This window comes from Chiloscyllium plagiosum, chromosome 17, assembly GCF_004010195.1.
Source record: "Chiloscyllium plagiosum isolate BGI_BamShark_2017 chromosome 17, ASM401019v2, whole genome shotgun sequence".
Lineage (NCBI taxonomy): Eukaryota > Metazoa > Chordata > Chondrichthyes > Orectolobiformes > Hemiscylliidae > Chiloscyllium > Chiloscyllium plagiosum.
In genome coordinates this window covers 62,792,252-62,811,054 of record NC_057726.1, presented here as the reverse complement: position 1 = coordinate 62,811,054, position 18,803 = coordinate 62,792,252, and the positions used below count along the sequence as shown (strand labels likewise).

The following is an 18,803-nucleotide window of genomic DNA, read 5'->3' as shown; positions in this document are numbered from 1 at the left end:
AGAGCATTCTGTCTGGATGTATCACTATCTGGTATGGTAACTGTACCATTCAAGATCAGAGATGGTTACAGAGAGTGGTGAACTCGGCCCGGACAATCACAAAGGCCAACCTCCCGTCTATAGAATCCATCTACCAGGCCCGCTATCAAGGAAAGGCCGCCAGCATTCTCAAATATCCAGCCACTACCATTGGGGAGAAGATACAGAAGCCTGAACACCAGTCGGTTTTGAAACAGTTTCTACCCTACTGTTGTTAGAATACTGAATGGACTCACAAACTCTTAACATTCGCCTGTATCTGTGTTTTTGTTTTTGCCGCTGTTTACCTATTATTTGCTTATCTATGCTATTTAACTCTGTGATCTGCCTGAATTGCTCATAAGACAAAGATTTTCACTGTGCCTCGGTACACGTGACAATAAATTCAATTCAATTCAAGTTTCTCAACCTCATTTTCCAGCTTTCTCCCCGTACTCCTTGATCCCCTTGACAATCAAGCATCTATCTATTCCAGTCTTAATTATCCTCAATGACCTGGCTTCCACAGCCTTCTGTGACAGTGAATTCCATAGATTCACCACTCCTTAGCTTAGCCCCTACCATTCTTCCCGTTTTGTTTGTAATTCATTGATTGGACTGGAGACATCACCAGCCTTTCTTGCCAACCATAATTGCCTTTGATCTGCTTAGCACTCTAGGCTATTTCCAAACACAGTCAAGAGTAAGCCATATTGCCCTGGGTCTGGATTCACATGTAGGCCAGGCTGGCTGGGGTTGGCAGATTTCCTACTCCAAACTCACAATTAGACCATCTCTTTGCAAATTCCAATTTCACCGTCTGCCATGGCAGGTTTCGAACCCACATCTGCAGACTATTAGCTTGATGACTAGGCCAGTGATATTACCACTACATCACTGCTTCCCCCTTATGGAGAGACACAAAGAGTGCTACATATTACCGAGGGAGGAATATGCCCATCGATGGGCTAAGTGCCGTACTAATCACCCGAAACTCAGCAAATGGGGTGAGGTCTTGGGCATTGGCTCCCCTTCAAATACCAAGTAGGCCACTGGAGAGTTCAGCCGAGGCCGAGTCCCTGCAGTCAAATATAACAACAAAGGGAGAGTGTCTGAGGTGGGCACCATGCTCATTCACAGCCACGGGGGGTGGACAGGGTTCCTCGGATTCTGAGAGATTTTCTCACTCGTGTGGAAGGTTACTCTGTGGAGTTTGCACATTCTCTCCCCCCCGTCTGTGTGGGTTTCCTCTGGGTGCTCCAGTTTCCTCCCACAGTCCAAAGATGTGCAGGTGAGGGTGGATTGGCCATGCTAAATTATTCATAGTGTTCGGGGCTGTGTTGGTTAGTTGCATTAGTCAGGGGTAAACGTAGAGCAATAGGGTAGGGGAATGGGTCTGGGTGGGTTACTCTTTGGAGGGTCGGTGTGGACTTGTTGGGCCGAAGGGCCTGTTTCCACACCGTAGGGATTCCACGACGATTTGTTTCCAGCTGGCAATCAGATGTTAACAGTGCGAGAGCCTGTCTGGAGCTGATCCTGGGTCCATGTATTTGTGGTTTTCATCCAGCAGTATCCCTAGGTGGGGGCTTATTCATGGGGAGCACTTGGCCTGTTGTAAGTAAGAAAAGCGAAAAAAAAAACGCACACTTGTCGAGAGAGGATGTGTTGGAAATATCACTGATAGAAACTCAGATTAATGCACGAGGTTCTCACAACTCAGTTAATAAAGTTAATTTCAATAATTCTGACCTTGAAAACTTTCATCTTATGTGTAAAATAAAAACATATGATTCACTAATGCTGGCCTACTTATGAAGCCACACCCACAGGTAAGATTCTTAACTTCCTTCTGAAATGGCCCTCAAAGCCACTTAGTTCGAGGGCCAATTAGGGGTGACCTTGTTAGTGATGCTCACATCTCATCAACAAATTTAAAACAAAAGAGAAATTGTGGGTCACATTAGGGGGTGTGGCGTGGCGTGTTAAGTTGAGAGATTGAACAAGACCACCATGGGTTACAAAGTTGGCAAATCAAATCAGGAACCTGTTCATTGAATAGAGAAGAAAATTAGGTGCAGCATAAGAAGATAGCTGGCCATCTCTTGCCTGTTTTATCCTCGGTGTTCTTGCCCTTTTCTATTCACACCTGCCATTCTCCTCACCAGTTTCCCTGGCCCCTCTACCTTCCCCCTCATGGTCATACTAACACACAAGGTAATCTCTTGCAACCTACAAAACAGATAATAGAATAGTTGGATGATTAGCCATGGTCATATTGAATAGCAGGGAAAGTGTAAAGGGCTGAATGGCCTACTTCTATGCTTATCCGCATCGACCATAAACTCCTTTCAACTTTTGTTCACATCCAACTGGGGAAAAAACTCCTCCAACAAACCATTCCAACTATTCTTTCCCACTCCAACAGCTTTATCTTTGGCCGTCCATTCATCATAATTCTGTCGTTGCCTCACTTCAGTGGTCACGCCCTTGTCGTCATTGAAAACATCACTGCCTTCCACCTCGGTCATCGTTGCACTTCAATACGAAGGGTGCGTAACGTGAATGGTTTCTGAGTCACACCCAGTTTTGTCGTCTATTATCAAATCTGCTGCACTACATCAGCACCAATGGACCTCATCCCCACAGGTTACTACTTTCTGAGTGACCCTGGAGCAAAGATAACTCCAAGTTATTTTCGTAACTTAGTAACTGTCCTCCATCCCTACTTCCAACAGCCACCTGCGAAGCTGATGACCCTTGTCACCAATGGCCTCTCTTGGACCCTTCCTATTCCTTTAGTGATCAGGAACTGTGGTCGTCACCAGTCAGGCCAGCGTTTGTTTCTTGTTGTTGTGGTTGTGTTCGCTGAGCTGGGAATTTGTGTTGTAGACGTTTCGTCCCCTGTCTAGGGGACATCCTCAGTGTTTGGGAGCCTCCTGTGAAGCGCTTCTGTGTTGTTTCCTCTGGCATTTATAGTGGTTTGTCTCTGCCACTTCCAGCTGTCACAGGAGGCTCCCAAGCATGGAGGATGTCACCTAGACAGGGGACGAAACATCTGCAACACAAATTCCCAGCTCGGCGAACAGAACCACAACAACGAGCACCCGAGCTACAAATCTTCTCACAAACTTTGAATTTGATTCTTGTTGCTGAATTGAGTGTCTTGCTGGGCCGTTTCATAGGGCACTCCAGTTAACCACGTTGTTGTGAGCCACCTAGAGTCATACAGCGTGGAAACAGACCCTTCAGACCAACCAGTCCATGCTGAACATAATCTCAAACTAATCTAGTCCCAACTGCCTGGGCTCCTGGCCCATATCCCTTCACACATTTCCTCTCCATGCACTTATCCAAATGTCTTTTAAATGTTGTAACTGTGCTCACACCCACCACTTCCTCTGGAAGATCATTTCCACATGTGAACCACCCTCTATGTAAAATAAAAATTGCCCGTCACGTCAGTTTTTTTAATTCTCTCTTCTCACATTAAAAATGTGCCCCCTAGTCTTGGGAATCCCCGGTCCAAGGGAAAAGTCAACCACCAATTACCATATCTATAGACCATATGATTTTATAGACTTCTATAAAGGTCACCTCGCAACCTACTAAGCTGCAGTGAACGAAATCTCAGCCTTTCTTTAGAACTCAAACCTTCTATACCAGGCAATCACGTAGGGCTGGACCAGATAAGATTAGATTAGATTCCCTACTGTGTGGAAACAGGCCCTTCGGCCCAACAAGTCCACACCGACCCTCCGAAGAGTAATCTACCCCCCTTCTGACTAATGCACCTAACAACTAAGGACAATTCATCATGGCTGATTCACCTGACCTGCACATCTTTGGAAGAAACTGGAATACCCGGAGGAAACCCACACAGACACGGGGAGATCGTGCAAAATCCACACAGACAGACAGTCACCTGAGGCTGGAATTGAACCTGGGACCCTGATGCTGTGAGGCAGCAGTGCTAACCACTGAGCCACCGTGCCTTCCTGAGGGCCCACTGGATCAGATTTGCGATCCTGCCATCGCAGACAAATGGTTTTAAGTAAAATCACAAAAACATTTGTTTCGCAGCCTTGCTTGCCAGAAGGTAAAGCAGTGGTGTTTTTGCTTGCAATCCACAGACCGAGGTAATGATCTGGGCACTCCGGTTTGAATCCCATTGTGACAGAGGGGGGGGGGGGGGTGTTTGAATTGAACGTTTAAAAAAAACCGCTGGAATTGGAAGTCTAATTATCATCACAAAACCACGTCATAAAACCCCATCTGGTTCACTAATGTTCTTTTTAAAAAAAAACCTGCCTAGTCAGACCCACAGACTCTCCACCGTCCTGAAGCCATTCAGTTGTACCAACTGCTAAAAAGTCTCAAGGAAAGGAATGAAACTGGGCAGACTACTTGGCATCGACCTAGACACTGCTGGGAGCAACACGGTGGCTCAGTGGTTAGCACTGCTGCCTCACAGCGGCAGGGACCCGGGCTCGATTCCAGCTTCGGGCAACTGTCTGTGCAGAGTTTGTACATTCTCCCTGTGTCTGCATGGGTTTCCTCCCACAGTCCAAAGATGTACAGGTTAGGGTGGATTGGCCGTGCTAAATTGCCCCAGTGTCCAGGGTTGTGCAGGCTAGATGAGTTAGCCATGGGAAATGTAGGGTTACAGGAATGGGGGGGGGGGGGGGGGCATGCTCTTTGGAGGGTTGCTGTGGATTCAATGGGCTGATGGCCTGCTCCCACCCGTAGGGATTTGATGATTCACTCGATCAGCTCCTCTATAACACTGACAATCTCCCTGCAGATTTGTTCCTCTCCTTCCCCTCCACTATTTGCTGGTGTGTAGACGACACTGAGCAATAGTTCTGACACATCCTCCTCCTCCAACACAGCAATGCCCCCCTTGATATCTGACCTCTTGTTTCTTAAGGCCACAACCAGATCAACCATAACTTTATTGCACGGCAGGGAAGAGCAGGGCACGGCCCAGCACAGCAGGGCAGGAGCTGAATGACTTATTCCAATTTCCTTTTCTGATGCTCTTATACCTATCCATACAGTAATGCTCCAACTTAGACGCAGACATTGAATAAACACAGCAGTGCCGGACATGCCTCTCCAAGATGTACGTACGTGAAGATCCCGAGTATTAACAGAATATTTCAGCATGGTATGCAACCTGATTTCCCTTCTCCTGTGTACCTGACACTCACTGCATTCCCACAGGTTAGAGAGCATAATTACAGCGCATGGAAATGGGGATTTTACAGACATTAGGAATTGGTTACCTGACAGAAATCAGAAATTGAATGGTCATTCTCAATGTGGCAGGGCTGGATTAGTGGGGCACTGTGACGTGGGGAAGATGCAGACAGGCTTCAAGAGGATGAGGACAGATTAAATGAGAAAGAGAAAAAATTGCAAGTGGAATATATTTAAAAATGCAAAATCATCTACTTTTCTCAGAAAAACAGAAACACAGGGCATTTATTAAATGGGGAAAGATTGCTACATGTTAATGGCTGCAGAGACCTGGGTGGCCTTGTACACAAAGGACAAAGAGGTCACATGCGAACAGCAATTAGGATGGCAAATGGTATGTTGGCCCTCACAGCATAAAGAAATCTTGCTGTCAACACAAAAAGGTGATGAGTTGTTTTTTTTAAAAACAGCTTCAGTCGACTGATTGTGGTGATGGAAAACCTCAGCAGGTCAGGCAGCATCTGGAGAGCAGGAGGATCGACATTTCAGGCATCAGGAATGAAGAAGGGCTGATGCCCAAAACATTGATTTTCCTGCTCTTCAGATGCTGCCTGACCAGCTGTGCTTTTCCAGCACCACGCTCTAGACTCTGATCTCCAGCATCTGCAGCTCCCACTTTCTTTCAGGAGACAGTCCAGAGAAGGGTCACTAAGAGATAGCAGGCTTGAAATGACAGGCTCGCAAATGACTGCTTTAAATTAGAGCGAGCTTATACCTATTGGGATACAGAAGCATGAGGTGGCCTTATTGAAACACACAAGATCTTTAGGGGATTTGACACAGAAGGTTGTGCCCCCTTTGTGAGAGAGTCTAGGACCAAGAGTTGACTCAGCGGGCTGAATGGCCGATGTCTGAGGGTTTTGTAGATTATGGGAGCGTGCAAGAAAATTGGCTTGAGGGGTTTCAGCCAGTGGAAAAGGCTGGAGGAGCCAAATGACTTACAACTCCCATTTATGTTCCTAATCAGAATTCCTTGACCATTTAAATGGCCACTAAACCATCAGGGGAAGCAAGGCAGAAATCACACACGTGGGAGGGTGTTCCTGCTCCCACTGAAATACCCAAAACCAAGAGTAACCACACTACCAGCACCCCCATATTAAATCTAACGTAATCACTAACACAGCATAATATGTCATACAATATTTATTCAATATTCATTTGATCTTGTGTAAACTGATTGTTTCTTATAGATTAATAAAATTAAATACAATTATTTGTCACTGATACAATACAGTAAGTGGAGAAGATCAAAGTCTTTGAGGCTTGACTGTTGATCTGTGTAGGCCATCGCGCACTTGCCACTTATTCATGTCCTGCCCTCACCTCCTGCAGGGAAGACGCTGAAACATTAAGATGTGAAATTGTTCAGTCCTTGGAGTAAGCCTGCTCCCACCGATGTTCTCCCCCAAGCGTAAAACACTGCAGGCCCTTGTGCAGCTTAATGCACAAAGCCGACCTACCTTGGCCACGTGGAGTAGCATTTTCTCACCGGTGCGGATGATGTCGCAGCGATATTAAGACTCAGCTCGCTTGACAGGAGCGCATTCACATGTCAGGTTTATTGCACTTTCCAGGTCCTCAGGACATCCCGATGAGGGTTACTGTGTGAAGAACGCTCGCGGGGCAGTGTAGGGAGCTACAGCAGCCTGTTTATGTACAGCAGGAGCTCACAAGCAAACGGCAATGAGAGAACGACCAGCTAATCTGGTGAGGTTGTGATGAATCGTTCATGACGTCAGTTGAGGTATAGATATCGATCAGGATAACTGCCCGATGCCTGAGAATTGCCACGGCAAAGAGGTTGGCCGATGGAGCCTTGGTTATGTGTCACACCCCTGAAAGACAGCACTGCTGGCAACGCAGCATCCCCTCAGTACTACCCTGGAATATCACCCTCCGCTCAAGGCCCTGATGCCGAACAAACTTCCGGGCGAGAGGGCGGCACAATACTGACAGCCACAACTGAGGGGCAGAGATGAAAACAAGAGATCCTTCAAAAAGAGAGAAAGATCTGAATACTGACCCTGGGTGGTGGGGGGGGAGCACCCTGCTCCATTTCATTAAAATATTCCCAACGTGCATGCCCTGGAATAGGATGGGGTGCGGGCAACAGTGGAAGAGGAATCATTTTTCCATACTAGGAGAGTCCAGGATATGGGCAAGTCATCTTTAATAATAAAGATAAACAAAAATCAGACAGGCTATTCAGAAGAGAAACATATTGGCTTTCCTCTCCCAAAGCAGAAGCTAGCTTAATGTTTAAATCTGAACTCAATAGATTTTGGCTCACTGAGGGCAGCAAGCAATACAGAGACAATGCAAGCTGAGATTTCGATGAACCATGATCTCGCTGAATGATCTCCCCGCCAGGCCAACGTTCCACTCAGAGCATGATTGAAACAGCGGGCAAGAGGTTGGAGTTGTGCAGTCCCACAGGGGAGGGAGGGATCTGGCATTGGTCAGAGAGAGGCCCCCTGCACCTGGTCGTGTGTGTCTCACCAATCCTTGTCCCAAGGATCTTGGCCAATCACCTCCAGTGTTTTCTTGGGAAGGTCATGGGCATACATGGGATCAGATCGATAGGCTACTGCCCAAAGCTTTGAATGTTTCGACAAACATGCTGGGACACAAAGCACAAGGAGTTTCCTGGACTGTTCCGAACTGGAGTTCCCAGTCGCTGGAACCGAAGGCTCTGATCCTCACGCCCAGGCTCTAGGCCGTATTATCAGAACTCAGACAGGACAGCGGGAGACGTGCTCCAAAATGGCTGCAGTGGCTCCATACTCAGGTTCCTGCAGTGGAAAGTCACAAGGGCAGGTCAGGGTCCAACCCGAGCGCGATCCATTCCCTCCGTCTCGGTCAGCTGAGGTTCACTGATGAGGGTCACTCAGCAGGCAGGTGGCATAAGATGGCCAACGTCGGAAGAGCCGATCTCCGAAGAAAGCCGCTGCTCGGAACAAATACGGACACGCAAACTGAAAGCTGAGGTAGTGAGACATGGCTAAGCCGGTTTGGTTCCACACAAATCTCAGTACATTACTCCACCCACTGGCTCAGTGGTGCTGACCTGTGGAGGTTGGGGGGGCGGGGGGGGAAGGAGGTACCTAAAGCTAGAAGCAGCCAAGCACCAATCAACCTGAGGCGCAGAAGCACGGAGGAGAATGTCCAGCGAGTTTTTTTTTTAAGCCTTGGAATAATTACACAGCAACGGGAAATACGGGGCCCACCACTGAGAAACTGTGAGCGCGTTCCCTCAGGACAGATAGGCCTCTGCCTCTGGATGCCTGAGGTAGCTGGGAAACCTTGGCGAGGGAGGTGGGGCAATGGCTATGATCTCAGCGCACAGCTTCTTGGAATCGATCGGTAAACAAAGACCTGGAAGCAACTCCTCCTACTGCTGCTGCTTTCTCATCTGTCGGCGTTCCTGGCGCCTGTGTTTCTTCTCTGATATCTCTGGATTACTGGGTGGCTCCGCTGTAAACCAAGGTCCCAGGATGTTCACCCACAGCAAGTACAGAGCCCTCCCTGGTGCCTGAAAAACACACACACACACAGACAGGTAGTCAGTCCAGGCGTGGCCCTGGAACGCTTACTCCTCTCTTCATCGCCTACAACACACTCGGGGCATCCTTAGATTTGAAAAAACACGACAGAAATGCACCCTCTTCATTTTCCGATAACAAAACCAGCAAAGTTTACTGACAATGTTATTCTGCACAGCTCAGTCTGAGTTTCTAGCTCCCTGTCTCTCTCTCGGAGACGTCTAAAGGTCATGGGTTAGAGGTCGGAACACAATCCCAGTGAGTGCCCACTGGATCTGTTCGATGAGACAAACAGAGATCCTGTGTGCCCTGGACTGAAACACAAGATGCTGCATGAGGATTCTGAAGAGCAGGGAAGTTGTGTCTCAGGCCCTAGCCCAACACCGATTCTCCAATCAACGTCTAATCACAGAGCCCCTACAATGTGGAAGCAGGCTATTTGGCCCATTGGGTCCACACTGACCCTCCGAAGAGCATCCTAACCAGACCTGTCCCCATTCCATTCCTGCAGCCCTGCATTTCCTGTGGCTAACCGACCTAGCCCGCACATCCGTGAACACTATGGGACAATTTAGCGAGGCCAATCCACCTTAACCTGCACATCTTTGAACTGTGGGAGGAAATCGGAGCACCCAGAGGAAACCCATGCAGACATGGGGAGAACGTACAAACTCCACACAGACAGTGGCCTAAGTCTAGAATCAAACCCGGGTCCCTGCCACTGGATTAGTAACATAGGTGCAGGCTAATGCTTTAGAGCCATTGGTTCAAATCCCTGTAGCTGGAGACATTTAAAAATCCAATGAGCAAAATTTAGGGCAGCACAGTGGTTAGCACAGCTGCCTCACAGCGGCAGGGACCCGGCTTCGATTCTAGCCTCGGGCGACTGTCTGTGTGGAGTTTGCACGTGCTCCTGGTGTCTGCTTGGGTTTCCTCCCACAGCCCAAAGATGTGCAGGTTAGGGTGAATGGGCCATGCTAAATTGCCCCATAGTGTTCAGGAATGTGTAGGTTAGGTGCATTGGTCAGGGAAAAATGTAGAGTAATAGGGTTGGGGAAAGGGTCTGGGTGGGTTACTCTTCAGAGGTTGGTGTGGACTTGTTGGGCCGAATGGCCTCTTTCCACACTGTAGGGTTTCTAATTCACTGTGCTACCCATGCAGATCTGACTGTGGCTTTGCTCCTATGTCTGATCTTGTAAGTACTCAGACATGACAGTGAGATAAAAGTGGACAGCAACCCCACACAGAGGGACAGTTGCCACTTCAGTGATTGAATCAGAGACACCACTGCTGCTGCTGGCAGGGCAGGAGACCCCTTCAGTGCTCAGCTCTGAACTTCAACTGTAATGAGATGTATCCAGACCAGGTCCTCACCAGCTGACAACAAATGGGGACAGTGCTACACGCCCCGTGTCTGTATTGCAGACTCCGTGGACTGGCACGTAGAATCCATCTTGAACAGCTACCTACAGAATCTTTAAACAAGAACATCTGTCTAACTGGGGCTGCCACCTTCATGTTATGGTGTTGAGAATAACTCACTTTTCCACCCACTGGGTCTCCTCCAGCCCTCTGCTCCCTCAAATTAGTAACCAAACAAGCAATTCCTTCAGCCAAAACAAAAAAATCCCTCCATGTCGATGTAGAGCAATCAATACAGCAGGAACTCACCAGGAGCCACAGATACCAAAAGTACATGGATATACAGCTGAGGACTTGCAGGATGGCAGTGAGTAAGATAACATCCTTCAGATGCCTAGAAGGTAAAGAACAGCGGGTCAGCACCATAGCAGCGATCCTCACTAAAGCAGAGCGCTTTAGGCTTCAGGGGTGCGACGAGATGCAATGAAATAGCACCGGTAAAAATCAAACATCCCAAGACACCGCACAGGGACATTTTCAAATCAGCACACACCATACACTGGGGTAGCGATGCACAGCAAACGGGAGCAGGCCACAAGCACAGGAACACAGCAATCTCAGGGTCCAGGTATCAACGGCATTCCTAGGGTCAGTTAATGTTCTGGTGCAAAGTTAACAGTGGGGAAACAAATCTCCCTCTCGACAGCAGTCTTTAATACTCACACAACGTGGGAACATACCAACATCTGGCATTGGGACGCTCCCCTTCTCGGGGCCAGTTAGTCCGAGTGGAAAAAGCAGACATTCCCCTGGTTTTTGTGCAGGAATTGGATTATGACCAAGACAAACTAGCATAACTACAAAGGAATGGTGGAAACGACTCAACAGGACAGGCAGCATCCACACGGAGAAACTGAGTAAATGCAGCTCCATTCACTCCAGAAGATTAGCCATTTTCACCACCCCCAGTGAGTTGCCAGCACCAGACACACACTCCCCTTCCCTTCCCTCCCCTGTCTGCCTTCCACAGGGACAGCCTTCACTCCCAACAATCCCCCCAACCCCACAGCATCTTCCCCTGTGACTGCCAAAGGTGTAACACCCGCCCATACACCTCTTCCCTTCTCAGTAGCCAAGGGCCCGAACACACCTTCCAGGTGAAGCAGCGCTTTATCTGCACTTCTCACAATCTCTTCTACTGCACTCGCCACTCACAATGTGGTCTCCTCTACATGAGGGGGGGGGGGGGGGGGGGGAGGGGAGAGAAACAAAGGTGTCCACTTTGCAGGATACTAGTGTTCCATCCTGAACTTCCCGTTGCCTGCCATTTAACACTCCACGCCGTTCCCTGGCCAACATCTCTGTCTCAGGCTTGCTGCAGTGCTCTGGTGAAGCTCAGCGCAAGCTGGACAAACAGCACCTCAGTTTCCACTTGGGGACCCTGCAGCACTCTGGACTCCCCCCTATCCGTGTCCCCTACCACACACACGAGGCCTTGTTATCTCACAGTCACCCTTACACACGTTGTTAGCCATTAACAGCAATTCACCCTCCCAACCAGATCGTTATCATCTCCTTTGTCTGTCCATCTGTTTTTCTCTCTCTTTGGGCTTCATCACCACCTATCATTTACTTGTTACACCCTTCCCCACCCTATCGTTTGCACATAAAACAACACTTTCCTAGCCACCATTAGTTTTGAGGAGGAATCATAGAGATGTACAGCACGGAATCAGACCCTTCGGTCCAACCTCTCCATGCCGACCAATCTAGTCCCACCTGCCAGCACCCGGCCCATATCCCTCCAAACCCTTCCTGTTCATATACCCATCCAAATGCCTCTTAAATATTGCAATTGTACCAGCCTCCACCACTTCCTCTGGCAGCTCATTCCATACACGTATCACCCTCTGCTTGAAAAAATGTTGCTCATTTCCCCTCCCACCCTAAACCAATGCCCTCTAGTTCTGGACTTAGCTGTCTATTTACCCTATCCATGCCCCTCAATCTTATAATCCTCTTTAAGGTCACTCCTCAGCCTCTGACACTCCAGGGAAAACAACCCCAGCCTGTTCAGCCTCTCCCTGTAGCTCAAACCCCCCAACCCTGACAACATCCTTCTAAATCTTTTCTGAACCCTTTCAAGTTTCACAACATCTTTCCAATAGGAAGGAGACCAGAATTGCATGCAATAATCCAACAGTGGCCTAACCAATGTCCTGTACAGCTGCAACATGACCTCCCAACTCCTGTACTCAATATTCTGACCAATAAAGGAAAGCATACCAAATGCCTTCTTCACCTGCGACTCCACTTTCAAGGAGCTATGAACCTGCACTCGAAGGTCTCTTTGTTCAGCAACACTCCCTAGGACCTTACCATTAAGTGTGTAAGTCCTGCTAAGATTTGCTTTCCCAAAATGCAGCACCTCGCACTTATCTGAATTAAACTCATCTGCCACGTCTTAGTCCATTGGCCCATCTTGTCCAGATCCTGTTGCAATCTGAGGTAACCCTCTTTGCTGTCCACTACACCTCCAATTTTGGTGGCATCTGCAAACTTACTAACTGTACCTCTTAAGCTCACAGCCAAATCTTTTATATAAATGACAAAAACTAATGGACCCAGCACCGATCCTTGTGGTCACAGGCCTCCAGTCTGAAAAACAACCCTCCAGCACCACCCTCTGTCTTCTACCTTTGAGCCAGTTCTGTATCCAAATGGCTAGTTCTCCCTGTATTCCGTGAGATCTAACCTTGCTAATCAGTCTCCCATGGGGAGCCTTGTCAAACGCCTTACTGAAGTCCATATGGATTACATCTACTGCTCCGCCCTCATCAATCCGCTTGGTTACTTCTTCAAAAAACTCAAGTTTGTGAGACATGATTCACTGGACCAGAAACGTTAATTGATTTCTCTTCAAAGATGCTGCCAGACCTGCTGAGCTTTCCAGAAACTTCTGTTTTTGCAGCTGATTTACAGCACCTGCAGTCTTTTCAGATTTTAAGCGCAGTATGTCAACGACTTCCTAACAGATCTGGAAAAACGCTAGAAACACGAGACGCTTGAATCAAAAAATGAGGAAAGAACACACAAAGGGGAGATCTGCAAGAGAGTGGGAAGAGGAGATGACAAAGTGGGCAAGGCATATAGTGGTGGTAGTGGAACAGATAATGATATAGAGAAGCTGATTAGTATCTAAACAAAAAGAAGCTGGAAAGAAGCTGGAGAGGGTGGAGGGGATAGGTGGGAAGGAAGATGGACAGGTAGGACAGGTCATGAGGGCGGTGCTGAGCTGGAGGGTTGGAACTGGGATAAGGTGGGGGGAGGGGGAAATGAGGAAACTGGGGAAATCCACATTGATGTCATGGGGGCTAAAGGGTCCCGAGGCAAAAGATGAGGTGTTCTTCCTCCAGGGGTCAAGTGGTGAGGGAGTAGCGGTGGAGGAGGCCCAGCACCTGCATGTCCTCGGCAGAGTGGGAGGGGGAGTTGAAATGTTCGGCCACGGGGCGGTGTGGTTGATTGGTGCGGGTGTCCCGGAGATGTTCCCTAAAGGGCTCTGATAGGAGGCGTCCAGTCCCCCCAACCGCATCGGGACCAACGGATACAATAAATGATATTAGTGGATCTGCAGGTAAAACTTTGATGGATGTGGAAGGCTTCTTTGGGGCCTTGGATGGAGGTGAGGGAGGTGGCGTGGGTGCAGGTTTTGCAATTCCTGTGGTGGCAGGGGAAGGTGGGTATGGATCTAACCAGGTAGTTGCAGATGGAATGATCTTTATGGAAAGTGGATACAGATGGGGAGGGAAATATATCTCTCGTGGTGGGGTCTGACCATAGGTGGTGAAAATGGCAGAGGACAACATGATGCATCTGGAGGTCGGTGGGGTGGAAGGTGACAACTGAGGGGGGGGGGGGGGGGTTTCCTGTCCTTGTTGCAGTTGGAGGGGTGGGGCTCGAGGGCAGAGGTACAGGAAGTGCATGAGATACGCTGGAGGGCATCATTGACCACATGGGAGGGGAAACTGTGGTCATTGAAGGAGGCGGCTATCTGGTGTATTCTGAGGTGGAATTGATCCTCCTGGGAGCAGATGCAGCAGAGACAGAGGAATGGGGAATACGGGATAGCGTTTTATATACCCAACTGCAGCAACTCAAACAGGAACATGATAATCTGCTCTTCAGGATTAACATTGGACCGGTCTGCTGGGGATAAAATCCTGTGCTCTGCAATATTGTGCAACGGGCTCTTTTCTATCCACTCAAACAGAGAGATGGGACTCCATGTAATGTCTCAGCCCTTCCAGCATTGAAGCACACCTTCAGACTGCACTGTAGCAACAGGGCAGATGTCTGCGCTCAAGCACAGAGTAGGATGCAACCCTCGAACTGCAAGGCTCGTGCAGCGAGGGGGGTTCTAAAGGAGACATGGCTGACAACACGAGAAACGGGTCACCAGTCGGGGGAACACACGTTGGGATTCAGATGGTCAGACACTGCGGGAATTATCTGGGCCAGGTCAGATACCTGCATCAGTGGGGACACTCACTCTGCCATACCCTGCTCCATGTTCAGGTCGATTCCTCCATCGAGTAGGACACGCTCCTCAGAAAACACAGGCTGTGCCATTCCTTGCATCCATCGGAAGCTGAAACTGTAAACGACAAACGCAAAAGCCAAGAACCCCTACAAAAACAAAAGGACTGTATTTAATGGGCGCAAGCGAGACACGCACAAGAGTGCGAGCGATCGGAGTTTGTTCATTTCCTGTATGAAATCTTTTTTGCATCACTACTTTCCTCCCTCAGTTTAACAGGCCCTTTGGCATAACTCGTCCATGCAGACCAGGATTCCAAAACTGAACTAGTCTCCTTTGCCAGCGTTTGGCTCATATCCTCCAAACCTTTCCGATTCATAGTTTCATCCAGATGCCTTTTAAATGCTGTAATTGTAGCACTCTCCACCATTATTTCTGGCAGCTGGTTCCACACGCACATCACCCTCTGCGTGAAAACGCTGTCCCTTCGGTCCCTTTTAAATCTTTCCCCCCCTCGCTGTAAAATCTACGCCATGAGCTGCTTTTCATTCTCAGCAATCTCCACCATCTCAGCTCCTCTTGTTCTCAGCTTCCTTTCCACCAGGCATCTTTCCATTTCAACTCTGCTACCCCATATATGGCCAATTTCAAGGTCCTACTACTCCCACAGAGAAGCAGTCCCTAATAACTTCCTTATATCTCCCTCCCTCTCAACCCCACTCCCTTTCGACTGCCATGTGGCTAGCACTGCTGCCTCATTGCACCACAGACCTGGGTTCGATTCCAGCCTCGAGTTACTGTCTTTGTGGAGTTTGCACATTTCCTCCCCCTCCCCCCACCGTATCTGTGAGGGTTTCCTCGGGGTGCTCCGGTTTCCTCCCACAGTCCAAATATGTGCTGGCTAGATGAATTGGCCATGTGAAATTGCCCATAGTATCCAGGAATGTGCAGTCGAGGTGGGTTAGTCATGGGAAATGCAGGGTTACAGGAATGGGGTGCATCTGGGTGGGATGCTTTTCAGACGGTGGGTATGGACTCAATGCCAAATTACCTTTTTTCTGCACTGCAGGGATTCTATGAAAAAGAACTCTCCAGGTAACTCACCTCTGCACTTTCAGATTCTCAATGACCTATCCTTCAGTCTGCAATTGTCTTGAGCAATTAGTGACTAAATGAACCACACCCTGTCCACCACCAATGGTAATCTTGCCTCCATTTGCACCATTATTCCTTCCCTAATGATTCCCTTTGCTGGGAACTCCATCTTCAGGCCGGGTGCTGGCAGGTGGGACTAGATTGGGTTGGGATATCTGGTCGGCATGGACGGGTTGGACCGAAGGGTCTGTTTCCGTGCTGTACATCTCTATGACTAAGTCACAGAGCCATACAGTGCGGATACAGACCCTTCAGTCCAACCCATCCATGCTGACCAAGTTCCCCAAGTTAACCTAGCCCCACTTGCCTGCGTTTCGCTCCAAACCCTCTAAACCTTTTTCTATTCATGTACCTGTCAAAACCTGTTTCATTTGTTCGAAGTGCACTTGCATCTACCACTTCCTCTGGCAGTTCATTCCACCCACTGAGTGAAAACATTGCCCTTCATGTCCTTTCCTAATCTCTCTCTTCTCACCTTAAAAAGATGCCTCTTAGTTTTGAGCATCCGTCTATAGGGAAACTGATTTAACCGTTCATGCCAGGCTACTGGATGTCAAGCATCATCACATGATGGTTCCCTCCACTAAAATGGTACAGTATTCAGAGCTCATTCAGGGGTTCTAGCATGATGCCCATCTTCTCATCCACCCACCACACTGTATGACACTCGCTCCCCCACCCACCTTGCCATTCCTTCAGACTTACCCAGGTCCAGAATGTGACCGAATTGTAGAACAGGAAGAGGTTCACTGCACCGTAAATGGCCTGTGGAGGAGACAAGGCAACAATTAGCAAGACAGCAAAAACAGAACGCAGGCTCTCCCACCTCCTCCCAGGGGGCTGTGGAACGTGCTCCAAATTCAATCCGGACCACTCAGCACACTGGCTGCCGGGCAGGCAGCTCCCCGGGCAGTCGGACTGGTTTTGTCCAGACTACAAGGGAACTCATGAATTACAAGTAGGCCGTTCAGCCCCTCGAGCCTGATCTGCCACACAATAAGGTCATGGCTGATGTGTTTGTGTCCTGAATTCTACATGCTCATCTCACAAGGTCTCAATAACCTTTGATTCCCTTACTCAACAAATATTAATCTCCCGTTATCTTAATTATATTGAGTGAACCGCACCCCACCCCCCCCATCATCTACAGTGAAGGTAGAAGTAAACTATATTATCCCCTCATTATCTATTAATTCCCTAATCTCACTCTGTAGAGAACCACTCACTTTCCTTATTCCTGTCCTGTAGAAACTCTAGCTATCCCTGTTTCTGGACAGTTCTCTCATGCTCTAATTGCTTTGTCCTAATGAACCATTTCATCATTCTCTGCTGCTCCTTACGTGCTGACCAGTCATCTGCTCTGTCACCACTGTTTATTTGGAAGCTCTAGCTTTCGGAGCACTGGTCCTTCATCAACCACCTGATGAAGGAGCGTTGCTCCGAAAGCTAGAGCTTCCAAATAAACCTGGAGGACTATAACCAGGTGTTGCGTGATTTTTAACTTTGTCCATCCCAGTCCAACGCCGGCGTCTCCAAATCATTGCTTAATATGCTTTTCCTTCAGCTTCTTCTCATAACCATGGATGGTGGGTCCTCCCCTTGGAATTTTTTTTAAGAGCAGGAAAGCATTTAAGTATCCGCCACTGTCACTACTGATCAACCTCCTTACCCAAAACGCAAATCCCCTTCAGCTGACTCAGCTTTCATGCCACATAGTTGCCATGATTTAGTTTAAAACACTGGTCTTAGACCCGCCCTGATCCTTCTCAAACTGCATGTGAAATTCAAGATTATGACTGTTGAAACCTATAGTGCCCTTTATACACCGAGGCCGCTCACTAACCATGCCACATTATACAACACCGAGTACAGCCTGGTCTCTGGACAGCTCCAGAACTTGCTGCTCTAAGAACTTCTTGTAAAACTCCTCACTGAGACAACCACTCTCAACCTGATTTGTCTAGATATGTAGATTAAAATCCCACCATAATTATCATCATCCCTTTACCACCAGCACCCAATATTTCTTCACGTATACTGCCCTAATGCTCTAGCTCCTGTTCAGAGGTTTGTAGACCAGTATGGACTACCTTCCCCTACTCTCCCTCACCTCATTCCTGACCTCGTGGCCCAAGGTCATCTCTAATTTATGCACGATTATTATCTTTCATTAACAGAGTTTTTCCTCCCCCTTTCCCTGGCTTCCTATTCTTCTCAAGACTCTATCCATTAAGATTCAGAACACAATCCTTGCCATCCTGCAGCACATCTCCATAACACTGGCTAGATGATATTTATGCACTTCAAGTGTACACGATCAATTCATTCATTTAGTTATGAATACTATACCATTCAGAAACAGGCCTTCAGTTTTATTTTATTAGTGCAGCATCTAAAACCGATTGGTGCACCCTTAGCCTTTTCTCTCTCTTTGTGGCCATTCTGACCTGATCATTTTCCACATTAACAATTCACTCTCCCGTCTTTTGACCCTGTTCCTTGATTTATTACATTTACCCAAGCTTGATCCCAGAGTTATGTGGTCCTGACAGTAATGAGATGTTAAGTCCTCAAGTCCATCCCTCCGATATGCAAAACCCATTCGACTCACATTCGCTCCCAGAATAATTCGCAAGTAGAACGTCAAGGTCTCCTTGTTCTCTTCAAAAATCTGCTTCTTCCCTTTCGTTCCAACTTTGCCTCCCTTCGGCTGCTTGATGAAGAAAAGAAAAGAATTTTATCAGTTCCAGGGACTGTGGAGATGGGATTCCAATACTGACGGACACACTGGCATTGGAGACAATGCACAGAAGAGTCACTGGGTTGATTCTGGATGTGCAGGGATGGTCTTATGAGAAGAGGTTGAACCTGTACGGCCTGGGAAGGGACTTGACACGGTACATGCAGAAAGGTTGCTGGCCCTCGTG

The 18,803-nt window shown here is 48.2% G+C and overlaps 1 protein-coding gene across 1 annotated transcript; it reads right to left on the bottom strand.

The window, feature by feature from the left end:
* Positions 1–6,408: 6,408 nt before the first annotated feature.
* Positions 6,409–18,601, bottom strand: tmem208 (transmembrane protein 208; the record flags this gene model as incomplete). The annotated part of the gene is made up of 5 exons (XM_043707434.1): positions 6,409–8,812; positions 10,494–10,578; positions 14,734–14,870; positions 16,582–16,641; positions 18,488–18,601. Coding segments are annotated over 5 exons (537 nt in total), but the record flags the coding sequence as incomplete, so codon positions are not given.
* Between the last annotated feature and the right edge of the window lie 202 nt (positions 18,602–18,803).